Consider the following 23,891-nt stretch of genomic DNA (forward strand, 5'->3'; position numbering starts at 1 on the left):
ATACATAGAAATAGATATGCACACACATTCATAGAAACAAGGGAAGTTGCCTTATACTGACTCATATCATTGGCTGATCACTGCAGCATTGCCTACACTGACTGGCAGAAGCTCTCCAGGTTTCAAACAGGGGTCTCTCCCCAGATATTGTCAGGCTCAGGGAATTGGATCCCTCCCATGGTGGCAGCCCAGAATCAGAGAAACGATAAAAGTTCTTACCAAGCAATTTATTCAATAATTTACAGAGAACAATGAAGGAATACAGCCTTCCTAATAATGGTGTTGCTCCAAGTGAAGTCCCATCCCCTTACATCTCCCCTATTCGACATTACTCCTGCATTGGTTAATCTGAGCTTTCTGTCTCTGAGTTATCCATTCTAATACCCTCAATGCTTGCCTGGTTCTGGGGGGGGGGGCAGGAATATGCTTTCCAAGGGCACTGAGTCTGTCAGCTGTCTCTCCCCTGGTGCTTCTCCTCCTTCCTGCTGCCACCCCCAGTTTCTCCACTCTGCAGCCTCTGAACTATGCCCTTCTGCAAACCACTGTTCTAAATCTATACAGTCCTCCTGTTCTTAGGAAGAGGAGGGCGGCCCCTAACATTCCTCTTCAGTCCAGTCCCTGACAGATATTTATTTTGGCAATTTATATACCACTGGATTTATAGTCATCTGTACAGGTGTACAGAAATCTCAAGACAATAGAGCTTAAAAGAGTTAAAACTGAATTTATATGGAGATGCCAGGGATTGAACCTGGGACCTTCTGCATGCAATGTAGTTGTCCTACCACTGAGCTTTGGCTCCCCCCCCCAAAAAAAAAAATTGCTTATAATTGCACTATACTGAAAGTAGGGGTGCTTTAGGATGAGCACAATCATACCACCTTGATGTTTAAGGTTGGAGGGTTAGGTTGGCACATAGGTGGCACAACACTCTCATTTGTTTTTGCCACAAGAGGCTGGGGATAGGGGAACAACTCAGTTTCCATTTAAAGGTGAATCCACCTAATTTCCAAAACAATCTGCAAACCAAAACTCAACCACCCTTTGAAATTCACACTTTGCCAGACTTTGCAAAGAAGGTCTACTGCCAGGTGATTTGTTAGGGGGGAAAATCCATATGCTACAGAAAAATGTGCATATAAATGTATATATTTGTGGTGGGGGGAGCGAAACAAAATGCACCGTAGCAGGGGAAATTGTGCAACAAAAATGTGTATATTAGGCAAAACTGCTTAGACAAATGTCCATAGCAGGAGAAATGCAGGTGAATTTTCATGAGGTTTTTTTTAATAACAAACTGATGTGGAAATATGGGGAACTGAACTTATGATTGAGGGGGGGGGTGAGAGAAATCAAAACTGACCTATTCCCCCATCCCTACAAGAGGCTAACAGCTGTTCCTGTGGAAGGCTGTTCTTTCTGCTGCTAGGTTTTTGGTGTGTGTTGGATCTATATGTTTTTATTGACTTAATTTTGCTGTTTTGAAATGCAAGTTAGACAGGAGAAGGGTGGGGGAGCCATAGCTTAAATAAATACATAAATAACCTATAGTTCTACCCTGTGGGATGGAGAGGGAGAGGGAGAGAGAAAGGCATACAAATTCAGCCAGTGAATTAGAATCTCTGCTTGGCTTTCATTGATCCATGGCATTGATGCAGACACCCAGACCTGCCCCTGGCTGGATGAATGATGCTAAAAATCAGCCAGTGTGATGGAATGGTAAACAGGGTTACAGAGCACCAGTAGGAGCTCCTTAGAGATGAGTTAGCTAGGGGAGAGGGAAGCGAGTTGTAGGATTGCGTGAGGGCAGCTGATGCTAAAGGAGAGAGTCGGGAAGATTGTCAGAGCACATGAGGAGTGCGGTGGCAGAGGGGGCTATTGGAGGGAGGCTTTCAGAAACATCTGCTCCCAAGAGGATTCCAACCGTGTGGATCACCTGGATTTGCAGGAGATAGGTGTCAAAAACTGAGACAGAGATTGACACTTCCTGTCAGGGCGCTTGTCAGCTCAGCTGAGTGCAAACTCTCTGGCAATGAGAAGTAGTCCAGCTTAAGCTGTTTCTGATAGTCTTTCATTGTGTTTCTTTGTCAGGTCTCTCTCTCTCTCTCTCTCTCTCTCTCTCTCTCTCTCTCTCTGTGTGTGTGTGTGTGTGTGTATGTGTGTGTTATCTCAGGGATGTGGAACCACAGGCCTGTGAACCAAATGTGGTCTTCCAGCCCCCTTTAAATGGCTTCCAGGACTCTGGCTCTGCTCTTCACCTTCCTTCGGTGTTTTCTTTGCCCACAGCTAGAATGTATCTCCGAACTGTGAAAATATCTCTTGTTTGCCTGGGTTTGGGCTGCAGAGGTCTCTCTCTCTCTCTCTCTCTCTCTCTCTCTCTCTCTCTCTCTCTCTGTTTGTGTGTGTGTGTGTGTGTGTGTGTGTGTGTGTGTAGATAAAACCTTTGGCTTTTGTGTTACTGGAATTTAGCCTACTGTGCACAAGGTGGCATCAGTCAGCAGAGCATGGGACTCTTAATCTCGGGCTCATGAGTTTGAGTCCCACATTGGGCAAACGATTCCTGCATTTCAAGGGGTTGGACTAGATGACCTTTGTTTCCCCTTCCAACACTACAATTCCATTCTCTATGTGCAAATATAAGAGACAAGGCTACCCACTTTTGACCCAGTCCCATTGACCACTAGATGTTTCTCCCTCCTCGGACACTGCCTATAAAAGAATGTGGGCCTTGGTATACTAAAGGTTGTCTACCCTAGATTTATCTAGTTCTGTTATGGGGAACCTTTGGCTCTCCAGATGTTGCTGAATTACAACTTCCATCACCCCTGAGTTGCAACTCCCTTCAGCCACAGTCAGTCAGCCATGGGTTAGGGATGATTGAAGTGGCAGTCCAGCAACATCTGTGGTTGTGGATCCCTCCCATGGACTGGGTTATTCCATTGGGAATGTGGGTTTGGAACATACAGACTCCATATGTCCCAGCTTTTCAGTGTCCTTATCTGCTGGACTGTGGCTGTGATCAGGCCTGGTATGGGTTATCCTCTGGTGCCACAGGACTCATAGATAGGGGTGGCCTCTCTGAGTTGGAATTGGGGTTCAGACTGCTACCCGTGTTGGGGACCCTGACAAGTGCCTCCAGCACCACTAAACTAATACATCTGGTCATCACCTCCATGTCCAAATCAGAGCATCAGAGCCCAGACTATTGCTCTGGGCAGAAGTCCTAAAAAAACCTCCCACCCATGCATCCCTGAGTCTTCCTTCACGTTTATCCATCTGTGAACCTTTACCCACCTGCCTGATTACCTTGCAACTACAGTGGCAGAAGGAAGGCGACTCTCTCTCTAAAGTCCTCTAATTCCTGGCACCACTAAGGCAAGCACTAGTGTGATGGGGTCTGTGTGACAGGTCACCAGCCTTGACTTTTGGATCAGCAGGAGCAAACAAGGTACATTGGGAGGAGTGGGTTGGTGATTTGCAGGTCAGGAGATTGGAGGCAAACATGTCATTCATGTCGGTGTAAAGGAAGAATTGAGTTCTTCTCTGGCTCAGATTGAAATTTGGGGCACAGAAGAACTGAAGGAGAAGATAATGTGCTCCTTGTCTTGGAGGCCACCTTTAAGAGTCCCATGAAAATGTCAATACAGACTCCCCCTTCATCACAACTCATTGCCTGCTGGCATGATCAGTGTTTTGCAAGTCTATAATGAAAGCTTGCTTAGTTTGGAAACAGCTTGTTTCCTCCTTACTTGTGGAGAAAACAGGAGCATCATAAGGATTATCAGTGCAATCTTGTGGCAGGGATCAGTTTCCTCGGCATGCTGTCTGCCATTAATGTCTTTGGTGCTGACTGCAACTTAGGCCAAGAAGCAGTGACAGAACAGAACAACACAAACCTGTCAAACTGAGTTTACAATGAGTGTGTGTGTGTGTGTGTGTGTGTGTAGTAAAGACTTCTTCCTAGCAAGTAAAACACCTGTCAGGGCTGCCAGGAGTCCTGCTAATTACACAGCAACTTTATTATGTCCCACTTGGAAGAACAAACAATACTTGAAGTCTTGAAAAATGAACAGGCTTCCCCCTCCTTTTTTTAATAATAAAAAAACAGATTAATGCATTCAGAGCGTGCATTCTCTGGATGCTCTCTGAAGCACCAAGAGACTCGAATGACTTGAAGAATCTCCTCTTTGTTACTCGTGTTCCATAATAAAGTAATTGTGCAATTAGAAATAGATTAGCGACAGGAGAGAGATCTCCCCCCTCCTTCGCTGGCTCAGGTAAAAGACAGGCTTTTTGAATGCATTTGAAGTGTGCTTGCAGCAGCTTTTCCTCATCTTGCATTGACCTTCTGTTAGCCCCTGGCAGCTTCGACAAAACAGAAGAGAAACTTCTCTAAGCGCAGATTTTTCTTCCCTCTGTTATATGAATAAATTTGCTGCTCTTTGATTAGGACGCTGAGGAGTGTGTCGATTTTTCTTCTACTACTTCTGAGCTCAGTGATAGATTCCTGTGTTTTCTCCTTACACCATTGGTTGCCAGTGTGGCACCCGCATGCGCCAGTGTTCCTTCCTGCACCCACGAAAGCTCTCAGTAATTTTTTTTAAATTGCATTTCGTATCCCACCTTTTTATCCAAGCAACTAAAAGTGTCATACATAGTCCCCCCCACACCTTCTCACTGAATACCATAACAGTCCTGTGAGGTAGGCTAGGCTAAGAGGCAGTGGCTGCTCCAAGGTCACCCAGTGAGCTTCATGGCTGAGTGGGAATTTTGAAGTCTGGTCTCCCAGGTCCTAGTCCGACACTCCAATATCTCCTCAAAAGACCACAAGGCCTGAGAGGCACTATGTTCTTCCTGCTCCGTACCAGTTTGTACTGGCTCAGCCTCCTGCAGTGGACAGTCCCCTTTCAACATGACCACATGTCTTGGGATGCAAACATTTGGCACCCACTCATGTTGGAGAGGTACAAAGAGCTTCTCTTTGTGAGCAGGTGTAGTGATGATGGCTGATGTAGATGCCTTTCCCCCCACTGATGGCATAGTGGATGCTAGGGGAAGAGCATGCCCACTCCGCTTTTAGGAAACTTATATAATCTCTTAAAGGCATTGAGAAACTGAACCAAATCCAGTAGGTCACAGGTTGAAAATGCAAGCAAACAGATAGTTCTGAGGCATGCAGAAAACTCATAAAACAGGATGCAGTCCCCTGTAATGACTGGCTCCGAAATGAACCACCCTGAAAGGATATCAGAGAAATTGGGAACATACTCTTCTGTTTTCTTCATGGCTTACTGTGTTTGTTTCTAGGTCCTGTGGCTGTGATCAGTGGGGAAGAAGATTCTGCCAGCCCCCTTCATCACATCAATCATGGCATCACCACACCTTCGTCGTTGGACGCTGGCCCGGACACAGTGGTGATTGGCATGACCCGTATCCCTGTCATTGAGAACCCACAATACTTCCGTCAAGGTCACAATTGCCACAAGCCAGACACATGTAAGTGTGCTTTCAATGTTTGCCTATGTATGATGAGGTGAAGACAGGGTGAGCAAGCCAGGGGAAAGTGAATTGAGGAGTATGAAATGAAGATGCATCAGGGGCAGAGAGGGTGGAGAGCGGGTCTTGTATGGTCCAGAAACCAGAAGTGAATCTTGTGCCCCCAAAATCACAACATACACCATCCACCTAATCACTTCCTCTAGACATGACACCAAATTTTGAGAATCTCATCTGCCTTTGAGCATTATATAGAAGACTTCCATGAAAAGAGGAAGGTAAATAAAGGATATGGTGCCATGAGAAGCTTCCACCTTTCACTTTCTATAGGCTTCTCCATGGTTGTGGCACCAGGACTGTCCTATTAAACAGCAGACACCGCCTAGAGAGGGGGAAGAGACCATTAGTCAATACATTTCCTGTGCTATGATTGTGTATAGAGATACAAAGGCAAGAAGTGAACCACTGGCAATAGCAAAATCGGTAATGAACGCTTATATATACCTGGACAGAGGATGAGGCTTCATATTGTGCTGACAGTGCAGAGAGTCCAAAATAGCTTGAAAGAACTAGTTTCTGAAACACTATTCACAGTTGGCACAGACTCTAATCTTAAAGACTGCTGAAACAAAGAACTGGAGCAGAGTGCCTGTGATCTGCAAGTATTTGAGCAACTTGCAGGTTTCCAGTAGGGCGATGCCCATGTTTCACTATTCTGCCTAACACAGAGCTTTTTGAAAGATTGCTCCAGATGTGGCTGAACTACAACTCCTATCATCACTGATCATTGACTGTGCTGCATAACAGAACAGGAGTCCCCCACCACTTGTAGGGCCAAACGTGATCTACAGCAACCTATTTTATGTTGGCATTACTGTATGGGGCCAAGTAACATTATCCAGTTTGCAAAGCCCTTTTGTTATTAAACCAGCTGACATGTTCATAGGGACATTACCGAAACATTCTTTGCCAGTGGTTTGCTTCTTGCCCCGTGACTCTTGTGGGATTGCTCCTTTTTTTAATCCCAGTGAACACTGAACTCCTTCCGTTAAAATCAAGAACATCACTGGGAAATAACTCATCCTTTCCAGTTTGTCGGGGGCCCTTGTAAGAGCATCTAAGGTTGGTTGAGACATATCCTCAGCTCTGTAGATTTTCCAGAATGGCTCCAAACCAAACCATATGAAAGGTCCCACCACTTCTTCCCCACCCGTGTCATACGCTTCCCATCCATGCGCTTTGGCATCGTCTATGTTTCCTGCATCTAGTCAGGACTATGGAAGAAAACAAATCTCACCCTGTACATGGAGGTGGGGAGTCTCAGAGGTTCAGTGGGAAAGCTCCTTGCCAATGGCTTTTCAGCTGCGCCTTCACTGTTCTATAGCTTCAAAGAGTGTGGCTTGGAAAATGCATGCTTAGGATTCTACTAGGCCAGAAGATTTAAAACTTATTAATAGACTATGCATCACAACTCTGTACATGTCTGTTCAGAAGCACGACCAGTTGAATTTAATGGGATTTACTCCCAGGTAAGTTTTTATAGGGTTGCATCCTTAGTTGGTTTAACCAGCAGATCTAATTATCATTAGGACTGTTCCAAATATTTATCATATTAGGTGTTCAAAGGTAAAAAAATAGTAATTGCATAATGGGGACACACACACATACGCAAAGACCTTAGTTTCATCTTTGTGTAATCCTCTTTCATGCCATTGTTACCCCTCAGTGCAACTGCATTAGTATCATCTCAACACCACCACTGACACACACCCTTCACCCTTCTTCCTCTTTCTGAACTAATGGCATGGGCCATTCCAGCCAATTAGAGATCCTGTTGTGAATGGCAGAAAACTTCACTTTACTTTGATCAGTCAGATCCGGCTGCATGACGACATCACTGATGGCAAGTGAGGGCAATTTAAACAGAAAAGCCAACGCTTTCACAGAGAGTGTCAGAAAATCACTAATAGGCAGAAACATGCTTCAGTGCTGCTTAAAATGTTTGGGGGGGGAATGGGGTGCAGTTTCAGTTTTGCCCTGATTATAATTGGGGGATCAATTTTCATCAGAGGGGCTGGAAGATAAGGCCTGAGGCTATTCTGGTTTAGGTTTGCTTCTGTAATAAGGAATGAAAAAGAAAGTCTGAATGACAGCCTTTCCTTCTAAAACAACATGTGGTAACTTTTGTGTAAATTCTGTCACCCTTCAGCATCTCAGAAAGGCACATGAATTGAGATTTTTTTCTTGTAATAATCAACTAAAAATGCTTTAATCAGCTTGATAGCCCTACCTTTGAGATTCCATGTATTACTAGGCAATGTCAATGCCTTACTCCTGTGTGTGTCCATCAGCCAGCCCAGAATAGTTTATTGTCTCCTTTTGTAACTAAGGACGAGTTTGCACATTCAACAAAATCAAATGTTAAAGCCATCCCTGAACTTCAGACTACAGGCTTGGGTTTATGTATTCAGATGCCTTTACTGACCTTAGCTTGAGTAACACCAAGGACAATGAAGAGGAGAATTTGAAGGCATTTACATTCTAGGTACCAGGGAATGTGAACTACATATATATGCCTCCCACTCACATTGTTATAGTTGGCAGCACTGCCAGGGCAAGCCAGAGTGGGAAGGAGCAGGGATGGGGCAGGTCATTCTTCTTCATTTTGGATTATGGTCCGAGTTGGAGAAGAAGTTTGTGGTGGCTCAGGAGATTGGTTCAGCATCTGACCTTGAATTCTGAGAAAAGCAAATTAATATCTCAAACCATCGCTACCACCAGTTCAAATCTGAGTGGCATCATTACACATCACAACTATTCACATGCAAATGTGCCAGAGTATGACCCTCTCCATCCTTTCCCAAGGTGCCCCTGTTAAGTTTACCAAAGAGCTCCTTTCTAGAGAGCATCATTACAGTTTCACTGAGCATGTTCCTCCTTCTGGGAGGGAAAACAATGCAAGTACATATAGCTGGATGTGTGAACATATTTGAAACATGGCATTCCCTATCCCCCATCCCAAACAACGCACATTAGTTGGACTCAACAATATTTGCCTTGGAGGTTTCTATCCTAAATATGCGGGGAGGGGGAGTCTCTGGAACATGCATTCTATCATCCTTCTCAGGCCCAATTTATACTCTACTTTGATGTAAATAGGCAGGGAATTCCAAAGTACAGGTGCTGCCACACTAAAAGATCTATTTCTTACAAATGCAGAACAGGTGTTTTGTGGTACCTGTAACTGTGCCACAAAACACCTGTTCTGCATTTGTAAGAAATAGACGGGGACTTTCTGCGTGCAAAGCAGTTCTTCTACTGCTGGGCTATGTTTACTGGTCCTGATCTGAAATCAAGCCCTAGGGACAGACATCTCCCAATACTGGAGACATGAACCACTTTTTAGGATGAGTCTTGTCCTTGTTGCAGATTTTCCCCTCCACCCTAAGTGTGAACCAAACAGCAACACCAGCATAAATTAAGCTCTGGTTTAATTAACTAACAGCTATTGTGAGCATCATTCGTTCAGCCCATGATGGAATTTCCCCCTTGGGGTGGTCCTGTGCTTAATAGGCACTATAGCTGGAAGGAAGAGTCAAGGCCCGTAATCTGGAGCGAGTGCATCAAATGGTGGCAAGACATCACTCACCAGAGCAATGGGCTGTGTCCTCTTAATGCCACTTGGCTTTGACTTTGATTGTAATGTATTTGTTTGGGGTCTGTTTCTACCAAGAAAGGGAGATGGTTCACACCAGGAAATGGAGGAGACGGTAGCTCAAGCAGCTCCCCCCCCCCCTTTTCTAGGTCAAAATCTTTCTCGCTCCCTTTTGCATTCCTAGAATGCACTTTAAAGAGTGCTCTCTGAACCGCAATGAGTTGGTATTTTCTTTCGCTGTCATCGGTGGCATTTATAAAACATGCCAGCTGCCTTGCTTATGTGAATGACATTGGTTGGCTCAGTGGATTATTGTTTGCCATGAATTGGAAAGGTCCCTATAGGCCAGTCTGAGGTTTCTCGGTTGCCGGGAATCCTACAAAGAGCCAGGTGCATTGAACTGGAATAAGGCTAAGACGGTGGTGGAAGTAAACAAGCAAGCAGAGAGCTGCAGAATACAAAGTTGGAGCTACAGTCTTGAAGGCATATGATACAGTAGAAGCTAAGCCAATCTTGGTCTGGTCAGGACCTCCTGGCGAAACCTGTGTGTGTGTCAGGGACCGTGCTGAGGAGGGCTGCACTGAGGAGGAATGGTGGGAGACCCCCCTCCCCCTGACCCTGAATCTTCCCAGGAGAAGGAAGGCAGAAAAAATTTAGAACAGTCGTTTGCAGAGGGGCATAGTTCAGAAGGCAGTAGCTGGGAAATACTGGATGGGGAACAACTAGCAGAAGAAACACTGGAAGAGAGAATGTTAACTGATTCACAGTCTCTGAACAGCATCCCCACCCACCCATCCCCAAGGGCACGGAGAGCTCAGAGAGTGTTAGAACAGAAAGCGCAGAGGGTGCAAACTCAGATTACATGACATAGGAGTGATGTAGATTAATAGGGACGGAGGAGGAGTGAGCCTTAATTGGGAGCACTGCCATTCTAGGGAGACGCTTTCTTTTCTCTCTCACTGTGTTTATTAAAGAAACTAACTGGTAAGACTTCCCTTTCATTTGATCTGCTTATTTACTGCCATGGGTGAGGAAGCCAATTCCCCGAAGCCTGACAGTTTGCCAACTTGAGGTCCATGATGTAACATAGATGTAATAAAGCAAATAATCTGGGCAAGGCTGTGTAAGTTTAGCAATCTTATCATAAGGACTAGTAACTTGAGATTTGTTTATGAAAAAGCTAAGTCACTCAGGAAAGTGACTCCTGTGGCTCAGTTCCAAATTGCACCCCCCCCCAAGCGCATTGATAAACCAGTGTGACAGTTGATTGCTTCTTCAAATGGTTTGGCATTCGTGACCTAAGATTTATGCCAGAGAGATATCTCTAACAATAAGTGGTGTGGTAATGATTTATCCCTCCTTTAGATTTTATCTTCTTCTCTATCCCACCGTAATTGTGATCTGGCATGTTCATAATGGAGTGTTTCATATCATACCATAAACCTTCATTTGATGCCAAAAATGCTTTGTCAGTACTGTCAGCACCATGAATACGATTTCTCCACCCATTTTCCAAAGACATCCTCCTGTATCCACAACACCCTACCTGGAAAAAGAGAGTGGGTGAGTCTGAGATTTGCAGCAGAATTCTAATCATGCTTATTTGGAAATAAATCCCATGCATATCAGTGGAACTTGGTACCAACTAATATCCTTAGAAATGCCGCCAAAGGACTGATCAATGAAAGCTGTTAAAAGAAGTATTTTGGGTGACATAATTTTGTGCATGCAGACCAGAGACCAAATCAACAGCCTCCTGTACATGCTGGTATTGGATGGATCTTTCTATTTCTGGTCAGTTTCAGTTTCACATGGGTTCATCCATAAGCTTATCCTATCCCTTTTTATTTTTATTTTTTTGAGCTGAAAACTGTTATCACAAAATCCATAGACATGTAAAAGGAATGTAAGACGAACTCAACTGAGTCAGACCAAAGGCACCACATTCTCACAATGGCCAACCAATTGTCTGTGGGAAGCCCATAAGCTGGCTTTATGCAAATATATGTAGGTTTAATCAATTAGCTGATTAATTGGCAAAGAATTCTGCAATTGGGTGACAGTCCTTATCACAATACTGAAAATAACAAATGGTAGAAAAGGACAGCGTTTGCTTTTTGTTCAAGTCAATGGAAGCTAAGTCATGTCAGCCTTCAGAGCTGTCTGCCAGATGGTTTGGACCAGGCATAGGCAAACTCAGCTCTCCAGATATTTTGGGACTACAATTTCCACCATCCCTGACCACTGGTCTTGTTAGCTAGGAATGATGGGACTTGTAGTTCCAAAACTTCTGGAGGGCTGAGTTTGCCTATGCCTGGTTTGGACTGTAATGCCAATCAGCACGGCCATACCAGCAGGGGCTGATGGGAGTTATAGTCCAAAACAACTGGAAGGCATTGGGTGGGTGAAATCAGAACAAAGTAGAGGGGAGCCCATTGTTTTCAGAACTTTCTTCTACTTTTCCACCTCCTTCCCTTGGCACTGCAGCCTGGCTAGTCTACACAGCCAGTCCTTTTTTGATGAAGTCCATGCCGACACAGGTTACTGATTTGAAATGGTGGGGTGGAGTGTGAGAGAGAGAGAGAACTGTATATGCTTAATGCACTATTAATAGTACATTGGCATGATATAGATTTCTGTCACTTTCTATACTAATAGACATTGCTTATCACTTTGCAGGGAAAGGGGAGGGGGAAATGACGGATGTTTATTCTAAGCTACTTGGTTCGGTCTAATAGAATGGCTGATGAAATGCAGAAAATCATAGTATCATCAAATCGGCTTCCTGCTACCTCTGAAGCTGGGATGCCTTGTTATGGGCTACAAGACCTGGCTGTTATTTCTTGTTAATGAAAAAAAAGTCAAATAGTGTTTTAGGGCATCAGCAATGTGCCTTTGTCCTGTGGCTTGGTGATCTAGTTCAGAACTTTTTGCCAAAGGCTGAATCTCATTACTGCGCTAGGATCCTGTGAAGGGGGTTGGGTGGGGGGCGGCAGCACATGCCCACTCAGAAAGGATCCAAACTGGGCTATAATATCTAAGTGGAGTTTCCAGGAGTTACAGTCTGAAAAACCCAAGGGATTCCTGACTTTTCAGTGGGCTACTCGAGAGCGATTCATGAGACTTTTTATTGCATGACAGTTGAACAACTTATATCGGGGATGGCAGCTTGTGTCAAACTATATCATCACCATCGTTTGAGCTATTTATATATTGCTTAATCATCATAATTTCTAAGTGGGGTACATAGTTTATTTTATTGTTTAATCATACAGTGGCTAAAATCAATTAAAATTGATCATAAATGCTGAGAACTTCCTCAAAATGCTTGCTGGAATATAAAAGTATTTGCCAAGTCCCTGAGCTGAACTTCAACAGGGAGTGAGCCTGCCTAATCTCAGCTAGGAGGCCGTTCCACAGAATCTGGCTCAAGCCAAAGGGGACCACTAACAGAAGACTACCCCTCAGATCAGGCAGGGATATAAGGAATCAGGCAGCCCTTAAGATATCCTGGACCCAAGTTATTAAGGACCTTGCAAGTTAGTACAAGAACTTTTAACCTGGCCAAGTAGCAGATGGGCAGCCAAGTGTAAGCTTTTAAGCACCAGTGTTATGTGCCAGCTATAAGTACCAAGAAACTGACTGTGCAGAATCATTTATGCAATCTTCTAGGAACACAGGGAGCTGGTGTATAGCAAGCCAGAACTTTCATCCATCTAGCTTAGTATTATCTACACTAACCAACAGCAGTTCTCCGCTGTTTCAGCTGGGAGGTTTGGTGATTGAACTGTGGCCCCCTGGCATGTGACGTGTATGCTCCAGCATGCAGGCATGGTCCTGCTATTGTGTTAATACCACTGCCCTTCTTCAAAGGGATCTCAGGGCAGCACATCTCCTTTCCTCCGATGTTGTAACCTCCCATAACTTCCTGTGAGGTAGGTTAGGTTGAGAGATGGTTTCTGACCTTTGGCTCTTCAGTGACCTTCATAACTTAGAGGTGATTTGAGTTGAACCCAGGTCTTTCTTATTCTAGTCCTAACCACTAGGCGATGTTGCCACACCTGCAGGAGCATACTTCAATCAGATTTTCTCAAGCCTTCTGCATCCCATCTGTCCCAGCCAGCTTGGAGAGTGGTCATAAACAATGAGTGCTGAAGTCCAAAACGCTGGGAATGACACCAGGTTGGGGAAGACTAATCTGAATATTCATGCCTGTTCTCCATCTTAAGAGCCTTATCTGAATTTCCTTATTTTCTTTAGTGATCCTTCTTAAGATTATGCAAGGAGACTCAGAAAAAGAAGAAAATGAGTAAAGAGGAGAAAGAAGCCACTCATTTTCTAGACAAGGTGATTAGCAAGTTCACTAGCGCTCCACTGAGGCACTATTTAGGGGAACTCAAGTCTCTGCTTAAGATTGTAAGAGACTCCCGTTCTCTTACAATCAGTTTATAGGTAATTGAAAAGCCCCCCCCCTCTTTTCAGTGATGTGATGTTGTCTGATTATAGTAGAAACACCTGGCAAGCTTGCTGTTTTATTAATCCCATATGGCAAAACATGCATGGAATTCTGAGGTTTAGAGAGCTTTGCAAAGAAAATATTGTTCGTTACAGGCATTTTCATTTATTCATGGCACATGAAGTTCGATGCCATCCTGTTCTGAGCAAGTGGCAAGCTCCATTGCAGACAAGAGGTTAGGGTGCACCACCCACCTCACATGCCATGACTGATTTGGGGAGGGGGGGTTCCTACAAATACTCTGTTAGGGATGTACACCTGCAACAAGATTCAACTTGCAATAGAGTACCTTAGAGAAGCAGTCCGATCTGTTTCAGAGTCACCATGTCTTTCCAATTTGACTTGTTATTTGGGAATGAATTAGATCTTTTTTAAAAAAGGAAAAAGGAAAAGAAGAGCTCCGTTTTCTCCCATTCACTATAATGGAGGAATATAAAAATAGCTAAAACTTGTTTTACCTTTTCACAGAAGCTGATGGAATTTGCAGGCATAGCAACCTCTCCAGTGTGGGTTAAGCCTGCCAAACTGTAGGCAGATACAGCCAGGGATTTTCACGCAGGGTGCCTTGATAGTTTGTTTTTGCTTAAAAAAAAAAACTCCAAAAAGTCTGTAACTTTTTCATTTCCTGCCAGAATTCAGTACACTTTTCAGGCACAGTAATCCCTCATGAGAGAATGAAGCCTGCCAAATTTCAGAACAATGGCTGCAGCATTTCTTCTGCAAAGGCAGACTTTATTGTTTTGGGGTGAATACAACAGGAATCAGGATGGGGGCAGAGGGGGGGGCGTTGGGATGGAAAAATGAGCACTGGGAAGGTAATGCATTGTATAGAAAACACTATGGGAAATACTAGAATGGGAAAATGTTAGTCCCAGCAAATACCCTGTTATCCGAAGGGTCAGTTGTGGTGGGGATGACCTTCTGAACAACAGACACCCTATGGATTTTGAAAGAGATGGCCTCTTTGCTGTGGGAGAGAAAGCTCTCTCCATTGACCTGCATATAGGAAGGCATAGATCCACATGAAAAACAAAGATTTTATCCTCAGTCTAAATCCCTGAGATTGAAGTACCCCAAAAAAAGAATTCACTGTTATTCTTAATTCATTCATGCCCGAGATACCAGAAGCCAAAACTTGTCCTCTCTTTGCTCCTAGACTTGACCAACAAAATGAAAGACGTCACTTCACTTTCTGCCTTATTGAGATCTGGGCATTTCCCGTCAGCTTGGTTGTTGTTGTTGTTTTGGGGGAAGGGTGGTTGCAATTTTTTGGGACACCTGAGGCTTCAAAGCAACTCTAAAGTTAGGGAGTCCCTAAATAGACCTGAGTGCAACACCACTCTCTTTGCTTATGTTGCCCAGCAACTGGTTTTCAGAGGTAACCTGCCTCTGACAGTGGAGAGAGAACATAGTCATCATGGCAGCCTTATCCGCCATGAGAGTTTATCATTCAGAATCTGCCACTGCATCCCTAGGGAAGCAGTGGGTCGTGGACTCTTATTACAAGCGCTGGTGGCCCACTGTACATGCCTTGAGGCCAGGTCTTTTGTGGCGACATCCTCCACTTCAGCAAGAGAGCCAGGCTCTCCATGTGGGCGTAGCAGACGTCCTTCCAACAAGCATTTTAACGACCTCATTTATTACATACTGCCCTGGCATAATTGCATATTGCAAGTTAGTAATTACACATATTCACACTAATCGAGTAATTAAATATAATTATATAAGAACTGTAAATACATGGCAATCCACACACACACTTTCCAGGGAGGAAACCCTTCTGCATAATATAGGATTTTATTTCATATAGATAAATTGATAGTTTATCCACATGGCATGTCAACTTTCTGTTAAAATACTGGCTGGATTGGGATATTAGGAAGCTGCTGTATACTGAGTCAGACCATTGGTCTATCTATTTCAATTTTGTCTACTCTGACTGGCAGAAGCTCTTCAGGGTTCTCTCCCAGACCTGCCAGAAAATGCGAGGTATTGAAACTAGGACGTTCTGCATGCATAGCAAATGCTCTACCACTGAGCTTGTCATTGAGAGGGTTTTGCCCAAGTGCTGAGGTCCAAAGAAATATAAGTGCCTTGGACATGAAGCAGGCAGATAGCCTGTAGGCTGAGGTTCGGCAGACTGAAGACCAGTAGTTTGGTGGTACAGAAGACAGACTAGGTTGCCTCCTTGTCAGACCTTCAGGAAGCTTGCAGACAGACCATATTGGGGGTCTGATTCTGGGGCATAAGCAGGCTGAGGTCCAGAGTCAAATGACATTGCCAAGGAGAGCCTGTTAGGGTCAAGTTTCAGATCAGGCAAAGAAGAACCAAGGAATGGAGCCAGGAGATATGGCAGACAAATTCTGGATCAGTAGGACTAGAAAAGAAGGAAATCTTATTTTTCAACACAATGCTCACAATTATGTAAACCTAGCCATGCCTCCTCAGCTTATCTGCTGCAGCTGAATTGATGAACCTTGTAAGAGTGGCATTGCAGCATGGGGTGGATAAGGTGATTAAGTCCTTCAGCTTGCAAGCTGCGTTCATGGTTCAGGGAGTAAGATGCCTGACTCCTGCTGCCTGGATTCATAATTTGAGTCACCTGATGCCTCACACTCCTTCAGCAACAGGTCATCCTAAGTGAAGGAAGGCAACTCATGGCAGAGTTTTCAAGACAGTGGCATCAGATTGGTTTCATATGAAGTCACCTGCTGGAAAGATTTTAGGATGTGGTATTGATGCACCGTCAGTAAATGCCTGTAATTCATTCGTCTAGCAAGTAGCTCCAATGACATAAAAAAAACAGTGGCTCATCATACTTGGCATCCCAATGACATATGGCATTTATTTATTTTGGAGGTACTGCATGGGGTTCAGGGCTGTTGCTAACTCCTAGTCTCTAGCTGCATTGATGTGATGACCCTAGTTGGGATATCTGATTCCAGATTTCCTCCTATGTTCATTAAAAAAAAAATCATCATGTACAAGTTATAAACCCTAATAAAAATGATGAACAAAATACTACAAAAAGACCAGACATGTCATAGGGGGACACATATCCATTCTCTTTATTTGTCAACAAAATTGGAAGATATGATGAGACAACTGTTCTTAGAAACATTAAGATGTCCATATTTTCTCCATTGGTAGCACTGAAGAGTCTTGCAGGTTAGTTGTATTGGTATAAATGATCAACTCTGATCATACAATATAAAAATGTTATGGATTTTCTAAGCCTCTGGAAATCTACATATTTTTTTGTGTGTGTGTGATACCACAGATATATTCGCAGGCTTTGCAAAGCTTCCATTTTTGTTCCAGAGATACCCTAGCTGCTGCTAACATCCATATAACCAGTTCTTTAGTATTCACGTACTTAGAAGTCTCTCTTCTGATATGCCAGGTGTACTACAGTCCCTGTTTGCCAACACACAGGTGTGTTACTTACTGCCTACAGCCAGGAGGTTGGGATCTGAGGTTCTGCCTCGTTGGCTCCTGTTTTCCTTTCACAAGTATTCATTGCAAGCATTTATATCAACAATACAGATCAAAGGAAGCTAAGTGTAGCCCGCAAATGACTAAAGCTGACAGCACAGCGGTGCCTGGTGATGTTGCAGCAGGGATCAACCACACTCCTGGGTGCGGAGAGCCCATTTCCATTAGAAAACAAACCACTCAATTAGTTGAAACTCCCTGATGGGGAAACTGGCATTCATCTGTTAAGTGAAGAAATAATGCTAATTGGAGCATTGGGTGCTGATGAGCTTGCCTTCTCTGCTAGAGTCTGCTCCCAGTGGCTAGTTCAGTGTTTCCCAAACTTGGGTCTCCAGCTGTTTTTGGACTACAGTTCCCATAATCCCTGACCACTGGTCCTGCTAGCTAGGGTTGATGGGAGTTGTAGTCCAAAAAGAGCTGGAGACCCAAGTTTAGGAAACACTGGGCTATTTCAATTGGGGGTTAGAGAGGCAGACTTCAACCCTCACATGCAGACAAACAAATCTGGCTCTCCCAATTCTCTGCTGGTCCAGTGAGGCATTGACACCAAGATGTGCTTATCAATCAAGTCTAGTGTCTGCATCGGACACTGTTGGGACATCTGCTAAGGCTCCAGATCTCCAGCAGCAGAATTCACCACTAAAATATTCTCTAGCTGCCCTTCAAAACTAATTCTCCAATTGATGTTGAGAGGTTAGTGGAATACCAGTTGATGGAAACTGCAGAAGGGGAGAGTGCTCTTGGGCCCAGGTCCTGTTTGTGGCCTTCCCACATGCATATGGTGGACCACTGTGGGAACTGGATGCTTGACTAGAAGGGTCATTGACATGATCCAGCAGGCACTTCTCATATTCTTAGGTTTCCAGTTTAATTTCCAACAATACCCTAGCATAGCATCACTCCATCACCAGACTTGGTGCAAAATTAAAACGGCAGCTGTCTCACAGTGATCACCTGCTGTTGTCACCCAACATCAAGTAAGCCTGCGTTGACATAGGAGCAGAGACAGCAGAGGGCACTCTGCAGAGTGCCCCTCTAACCCTGGAGCTGTTGCCAGTCAAGAGGACCTCATCTAACGACCATTTCCGTATCATAGTTGGTCTTCCATCAAGTATGTAAACATGAGGAGAACCATCTATGCCACCTTGAGACCCTTGGAATATAAAGTTGGTATGTAAAGGCAAATAAAATTATATTATACACACACACACACACACACACACACACACACACACACATATGAATAAAATGAGATTAGTGGTAGCAAGCAAAATACAGGTTGACCTGCTATTACCAATCTTGCCACCCAAAGGGTGATCTCGGGAACACTCTTAGTGCACCCGGTAAGAAAATGACTTGAATACAGAAAGTTGCCCAGTTATCCAAAGAGTGTGTGTGTGTGAGAAAGATGTGTGTGTGTGCGCGCACTTTCACAGGCATCTGGTTGACCATTGTGAGAACAGGATCTTGGACTAGATTGGCCACTGACCTGATCCAGCCGACTCTTATTATGTTCTTATAAAATGGAAGGGGGGGGAGCAAAAAGTGGGATAATTAGAACAGACTCAATCATGTCTGCCTTCAAAAGGTAGGGTGGTTATAGGTCTGCCTGAAAATAAGTAGGATGGGATCCCACCCGACACTGAGCACTTAAACTTCATTTTATCAAATCACATTATTGATCCATATAGCTCTGTCCATTCCATGGTGCTACCTAGCAACTAGACGTGGCTCTCCAGGGTTTCAGACAGAGAATTTTCTCGGCCCTATCTAGAGATGCAAGAGATTGAATCTGAGATCTTTTGCCTGCAAAGGATGTTCTCTGCTACTCAGCTATGTCCCCTCCCTAGAACTGTGAGTCATATGTGTGTCCTGCAACAGTAGCCTTTGATCTTTCCAAACCAATGACCCACTGCAACATGAGACCCACTTTTAATTGTCTGTGCCCTTCTCCTCTCTCAAGGAATATCTGCCTTCTCACTGGGTACCCTTTGGAGCTGTAGTTCAGTGAGAGGGGGAAGGAAGCTTTTTAACAAATGATTTTTAGCACCTGCATCAAACTACAATTCCCAGGATATGGGGGGGGGAGGAAACAATGACCTTTAAATCAGTATAGATCAGTTATAAATTGCTAATGTAAACCTCCTGTCACTGTCTTTCTCTTTCATTTCATTTCATTCCATTTATTAGACTTATTAGTCACTTGTCACACGAAGGTCTCCAAGCGACTTACAGTTGTTGTTGTTGTAGTAGTAGTAGTAGTAATACCATAAGGGGGAAAGTGAGGAGTCATATAATGTATTAATATTTCATATAACATAACATCCATTAAAAAAATACTCAAATAATAAGCAAACCAGTACAGAGGAACCTTGGTTTGCGAGCGTCTTGGAAGCCGAACCATTTGGAACCTGAATGCCAAAAACCCGGAAGTAACTGCTTCCGTTTTTGAATGTGTCTTGGAAGTTGAACAGCTTCCGAGGCACGTTTTTCATTTTTTCCCCATTGACTTTGCAGCCAGCCCACTGATCCTCGGTTTTCAAACGTTTTGGAAGTTGAACGCTCTTCCAGAACGGATTACGTTCGAAAACTGAGATTCTACTGTACTCTGATCCACTGATTAATAAATAAACCAAAGTAAACGAAACCTCTACCTCCCCTTACTCCAACCAACAATTTCCCCCCTTCAACCTCCCCAACCCTCCCCAAAGTCAGTGTTGGGTGGGGCCAGCATCTCTCCTCTCCCTTCAGAGGGGATTAGTAGCACAGCAAGGCAGAAAGATGGTAACAAACACTTTTACCAGCTTTGCAGTTGACCCGGCTCCTGCTGTTCTCCTGCTGCTGGTGGGGGCGCAGAACGAATGATTGCCTGCCTGGGAATTTATCTTCCCACCTGATGTCAAGGCCAGCTGTTGCAAATCTTTCCCTGCCATCCCCCCCCCCACTTTCCTCTTCAAAGACACTGATGCGACCTTAGGTTAGGTCCCAGCATGCTACTTGAAGACAAGTGTTCTACAACTTATACCAAACATCCTTTGTGATGCTCAGGGATTACATGGTGTGGTGCAGTCAGCTGATGCTACTGTCTGGACAGCGGTCTTACATGAGAAGTGTAGGGAGTGGATGGGTCCTCTTTGGATGGTAATTGTTTGTTTCTTCATTCACGTCAAAATGTGATCAGTCAACCCTGATTCAGACCCTTCTGCTCATTGTGCTGAGTGAGGCCTGGACTGTTGTCCTGAAGACCAGGCGGCAACAGGTGCTCTAGGGATCCTGAACAGATAAGTTGAGGTGAAAGCATCCTCTCCAGATAGGGATGGAAGAGCCTGTCTATTTCAATTCTCCACGTTCCTTCAGCAATTTGAATTTTTAAAAAGACCCATGAAAATTCTTCAGTGTTAATTTAATGCAAATTTCTTCTAATAGACCCATTCTTATCTCAAGTTTTGACTAACGTACGTATTTTTGCAAGTAAGAGCTCCTAATAACATGCATTTTTCTATGTAAGTTTCATTTTAAAAAAATCATTTGCATGCATATTTTCTCCTAATAGATGCATTTTTGTAAATATTGGTTGGTTGGAGAACTGCACCGCAAAATTCAAATAAGTGCAAATTTCAAAGGGTGTCTGTGTATCAGTTCTCATACTGTTTCAGAAAATGCAGGTTTTATCAATTCAGCTTTAAATGAATGGATTTTCTCCCTCATCCCTATCTGGAGGTAATAAATAAATAAATTTTAATTTTTTTTGTTTTTGTTTCTCTGAGTGTTGTGAATGTAGGAAGCTGCTTTGCACCAGCTCAGACCATTGGTCCACTTAGCTCGCTATTGTCAGTGCTGACTGCCAGGAGTTCTCTAGGGTTGAACCTTGGACCTTCTGCATTCAAAGCACATGTCTCTACCACAGACCTACGGCCCTTTCCTGAACTGTGGGAGCCAAGCATAGGTTTAGCATCTACACAGTCTTCACTAACTGCCTGTGGCTCTTCAGGATTTCAGACAGGAGCCTTTTCCACCTCTTTGTGGAGGTGCTAAGATTGAATATGGGACCTTCTGAATGCTCTACCACTGTGCTACAGTTCTTGACTAGGAACACAGGAAACTGCCATATCCTAAGTCATTGAACCTTGTTAACAATGACTGGCAGCAGATCTCCAGCATTTCAGACTGGAGGCATCCCCAGCTGTACCTGGAGATCTAGAACCATAGGATTATAGAGTTGCAAGGGACCCCATGGGTCATCTAGATCAACCCCCCTGCAACATAGGAATCTCATCCAAACTCTGCTTAACCCTGGGGCCTCTTGCATGCAAGTTCTCATCCCCAGATGACTCAATCAAAGGTGACTTTATCAAGATAGGTGTTTCCCTTCCACCACAGGTCATCCCCTTTCCTTTTCATTTTCATGAGATTGGACTGATCTTTCCGTACCAGCAAAGCAAAGCAAAGGAGTGAAAGGTAGACAAGTGTGGAGGTGGAAAGTAGCCGGGTGGGGAAGCTGGGAGCTCAAGACTAATAAAGAAATTACTAGCGTACTACATTATGAATTGGATGAATTTTTAATAGCCGGGAATGTGGTTGATTTATAATGCATCAGTCCTAGCCTCCAGAGCCCGTTGCTGCTTAATAAATAAATGACAGGCCCCTTGTATTAAAAGTATCCGTCATCTTACATCACTGCCATGCAATTTATGGTGGAGTATCAAGGGCTGGATGGAGCATCCCTGCAGAGCAGACAAGCACCACCTGAGCAGGGAGAAAAGAAAGAGGAATAGATTCCCCCCACTGCTGTCTGGGCTCCTTATGGCCAGACGCTGGTGCAATTTGGGCTGGCTGGCTGATGCAGGAAATAATGCCTTTCCACTCTTCCCTGTTTGGGCCACTACATGGGTCTGTGATGATTTGGGCTCACGATGGTATTGGGAAGTTTATACATGATTCTGTCCGCAAAAGATTTGGGATACGGATAAGAACATGAAAGGAGGCTCTTGGATCAAGCCAGTGGCTCATCCAGTCCAGCATCCTTTGCTCACAGTGGCCAACCAGATGCCTGTGGGGAAACTCACAAGCAGGATCTCAGCACAAGAAAATTCGTCCTCCTGTGGTCTCTAGCAAGTGATAATGCTGTATTGTGTTTTCAATATTCGGTTGGGAGCTGCCCAGAGTGGCTAGGGAAACCCAGCCAGATGGGCGGGGAATAATTAATAAATAATAAATTATTTTATTATTATTATTATTATTATTATTATTATTATTATTATTATTATTATTAAAAAAATTCCTTCCAGTAGCACCTTAAAGACCAACTAAGTTAGTTCTTGGTATGAGCTTCCGTGTGCATGCACACTTCTTCAGATACACTGAAACAGAAGTTGCCAGACCCTTCTATATAGTGATTATTATTAGTAATAATAATTAATAATTAATAATTAATTAATTATTTGTTTATTTGTTTATTTATTATTATTATTATTATTATTATTATTATTATTATTATTATGGTGTAGTGGTTAAGAGCGGTAGTCTCGTAATCTGGGGAACCGGGTTCGCTTCCCTGCTCCTCCACATGCAGCTGCCTGGTGACCTTGGGCCAGTCACACTTCTTTGAAGTCTCTCAGCCCCACTCACCTCACAGAGTGTTTGTTGTGGGGGAGGAAGGGAAAGGAGAATGTTAGCTGCTTTGAGACTCCTTAAAGGGAGTGAAAGGCGGGATATCAAATCCAAACTCCTCCTCCTCCTCCTCTTCTTCTTCTTCTTCTTCTTCTTCTTCTTCTTCTTCTTCTTCTATAGAAGCATTACTACCTCTGCCCATGGAGGCATAGAGGCAGGGCATAGCCATCAGTAGCCCTATCCTCCATTAATTTGTCTAATACTCGGTTAAAGCCATCCAAGTTTATGGCCATCACTGTCTCCTGTGGGAGAGTTCTATAGTTTAAATATGCACTATTTGAAAAAGTACTTTCTACTATTCTGAAACTTCCAATATTCAGTTTGTAGTGTCCATGAGTTCTAGTGGTACGAGAGGGGGGAGAAAACTCTTTTCTCTATCTGTTTTCTCCACATCATGAATGATTTTATAAGCTTCTATCATGTCACCTATTACTTCCCTTTTCTCTAAATTAGAAAGCCCCAGATATTGTTTCATTTACAATTTGATCTGGTCCTGCAGCTTCCTGCTGAAATCCTGTAACTTTTCATGCCACAAATATCCCATGGGGAAAGGGGTTGTCCCTCTTTTGTTGTGCCATAGTATGAAAGTGTCCTTCTAGACAATAATAATGTGGTAACCTTGGGAAAGTGTTGCAGAATGAATAATAAAAAGGAAAGGTATATGGATGGCCCAGTATAATTCTGCCCATAGTGCATTATTATTGTGTCAATGGCATGTTGCAGAACACACCAACCAAAAAACACCAAAACCTTGGAGGGGTCTAAGCATCTCAAAACACAGGACCTAGCAAGGAGAGCCAGTGTGTGTGTGTGTGTGCGTGTGCACGCGCATTAGTTGTAGCTCAACCAGCCATGCTGGCCATAATGTCTGTAGGTTCCCATATCAGAGGCAACATGCCTTATCCTCCATGATTTCTCTTACTCACGATAGTGGCTTTATGGAGTGAGATGATGGGATGGAATGCAACAGTGGCCATTGCCCTGCCTTCCTCTAGACTCCTGTCACATGGAGACAGCACATAGGCTGGGCACTTGCGCATTACCCAGAAAGAAGGAAAA

The 23,891-nt window shown here is 43.9% G+C and overlaps 1 protein-coding gene across 3 annotated transcripts in view; it reads left to right on the plus strand.

Moving 5' to 3' along the window:
• NTRK3 (neurotrophic receptor tyrosine kinase 3) overlaps positions 1-23,891 on the plus strand; it is a 412,299-nt gene that overhangs the window by 261,061 nt on the left and 127,347 nt on the right. For all 3 annotated transcript variants that reach the window (XM_081171109.1, XM_081171110.1, XM_081171111.1), the window contains exon 12: positions 5,308-5,496. In XM_081171109.1, the coding sequence (XP_081027235.1) occupies positions 5,308-5,496 (189 nt within the window). The remainder of the gene's footprint in view (positions 1-5,307; positions 5,497-23,891) is intronic.

This window comes from Podarcis bocagei (assembly GCF_964188305.1).
Source record: "Podarcis bocagei genome assembly, chromosome: 14".
In the NCBI taxonomy this organism is placed as follows: Eukaryota; Metazoa; Chordata; class Lepidosauria; order Squamata; family Lacertidae; genus Podarcis; species Podarcis bocagei.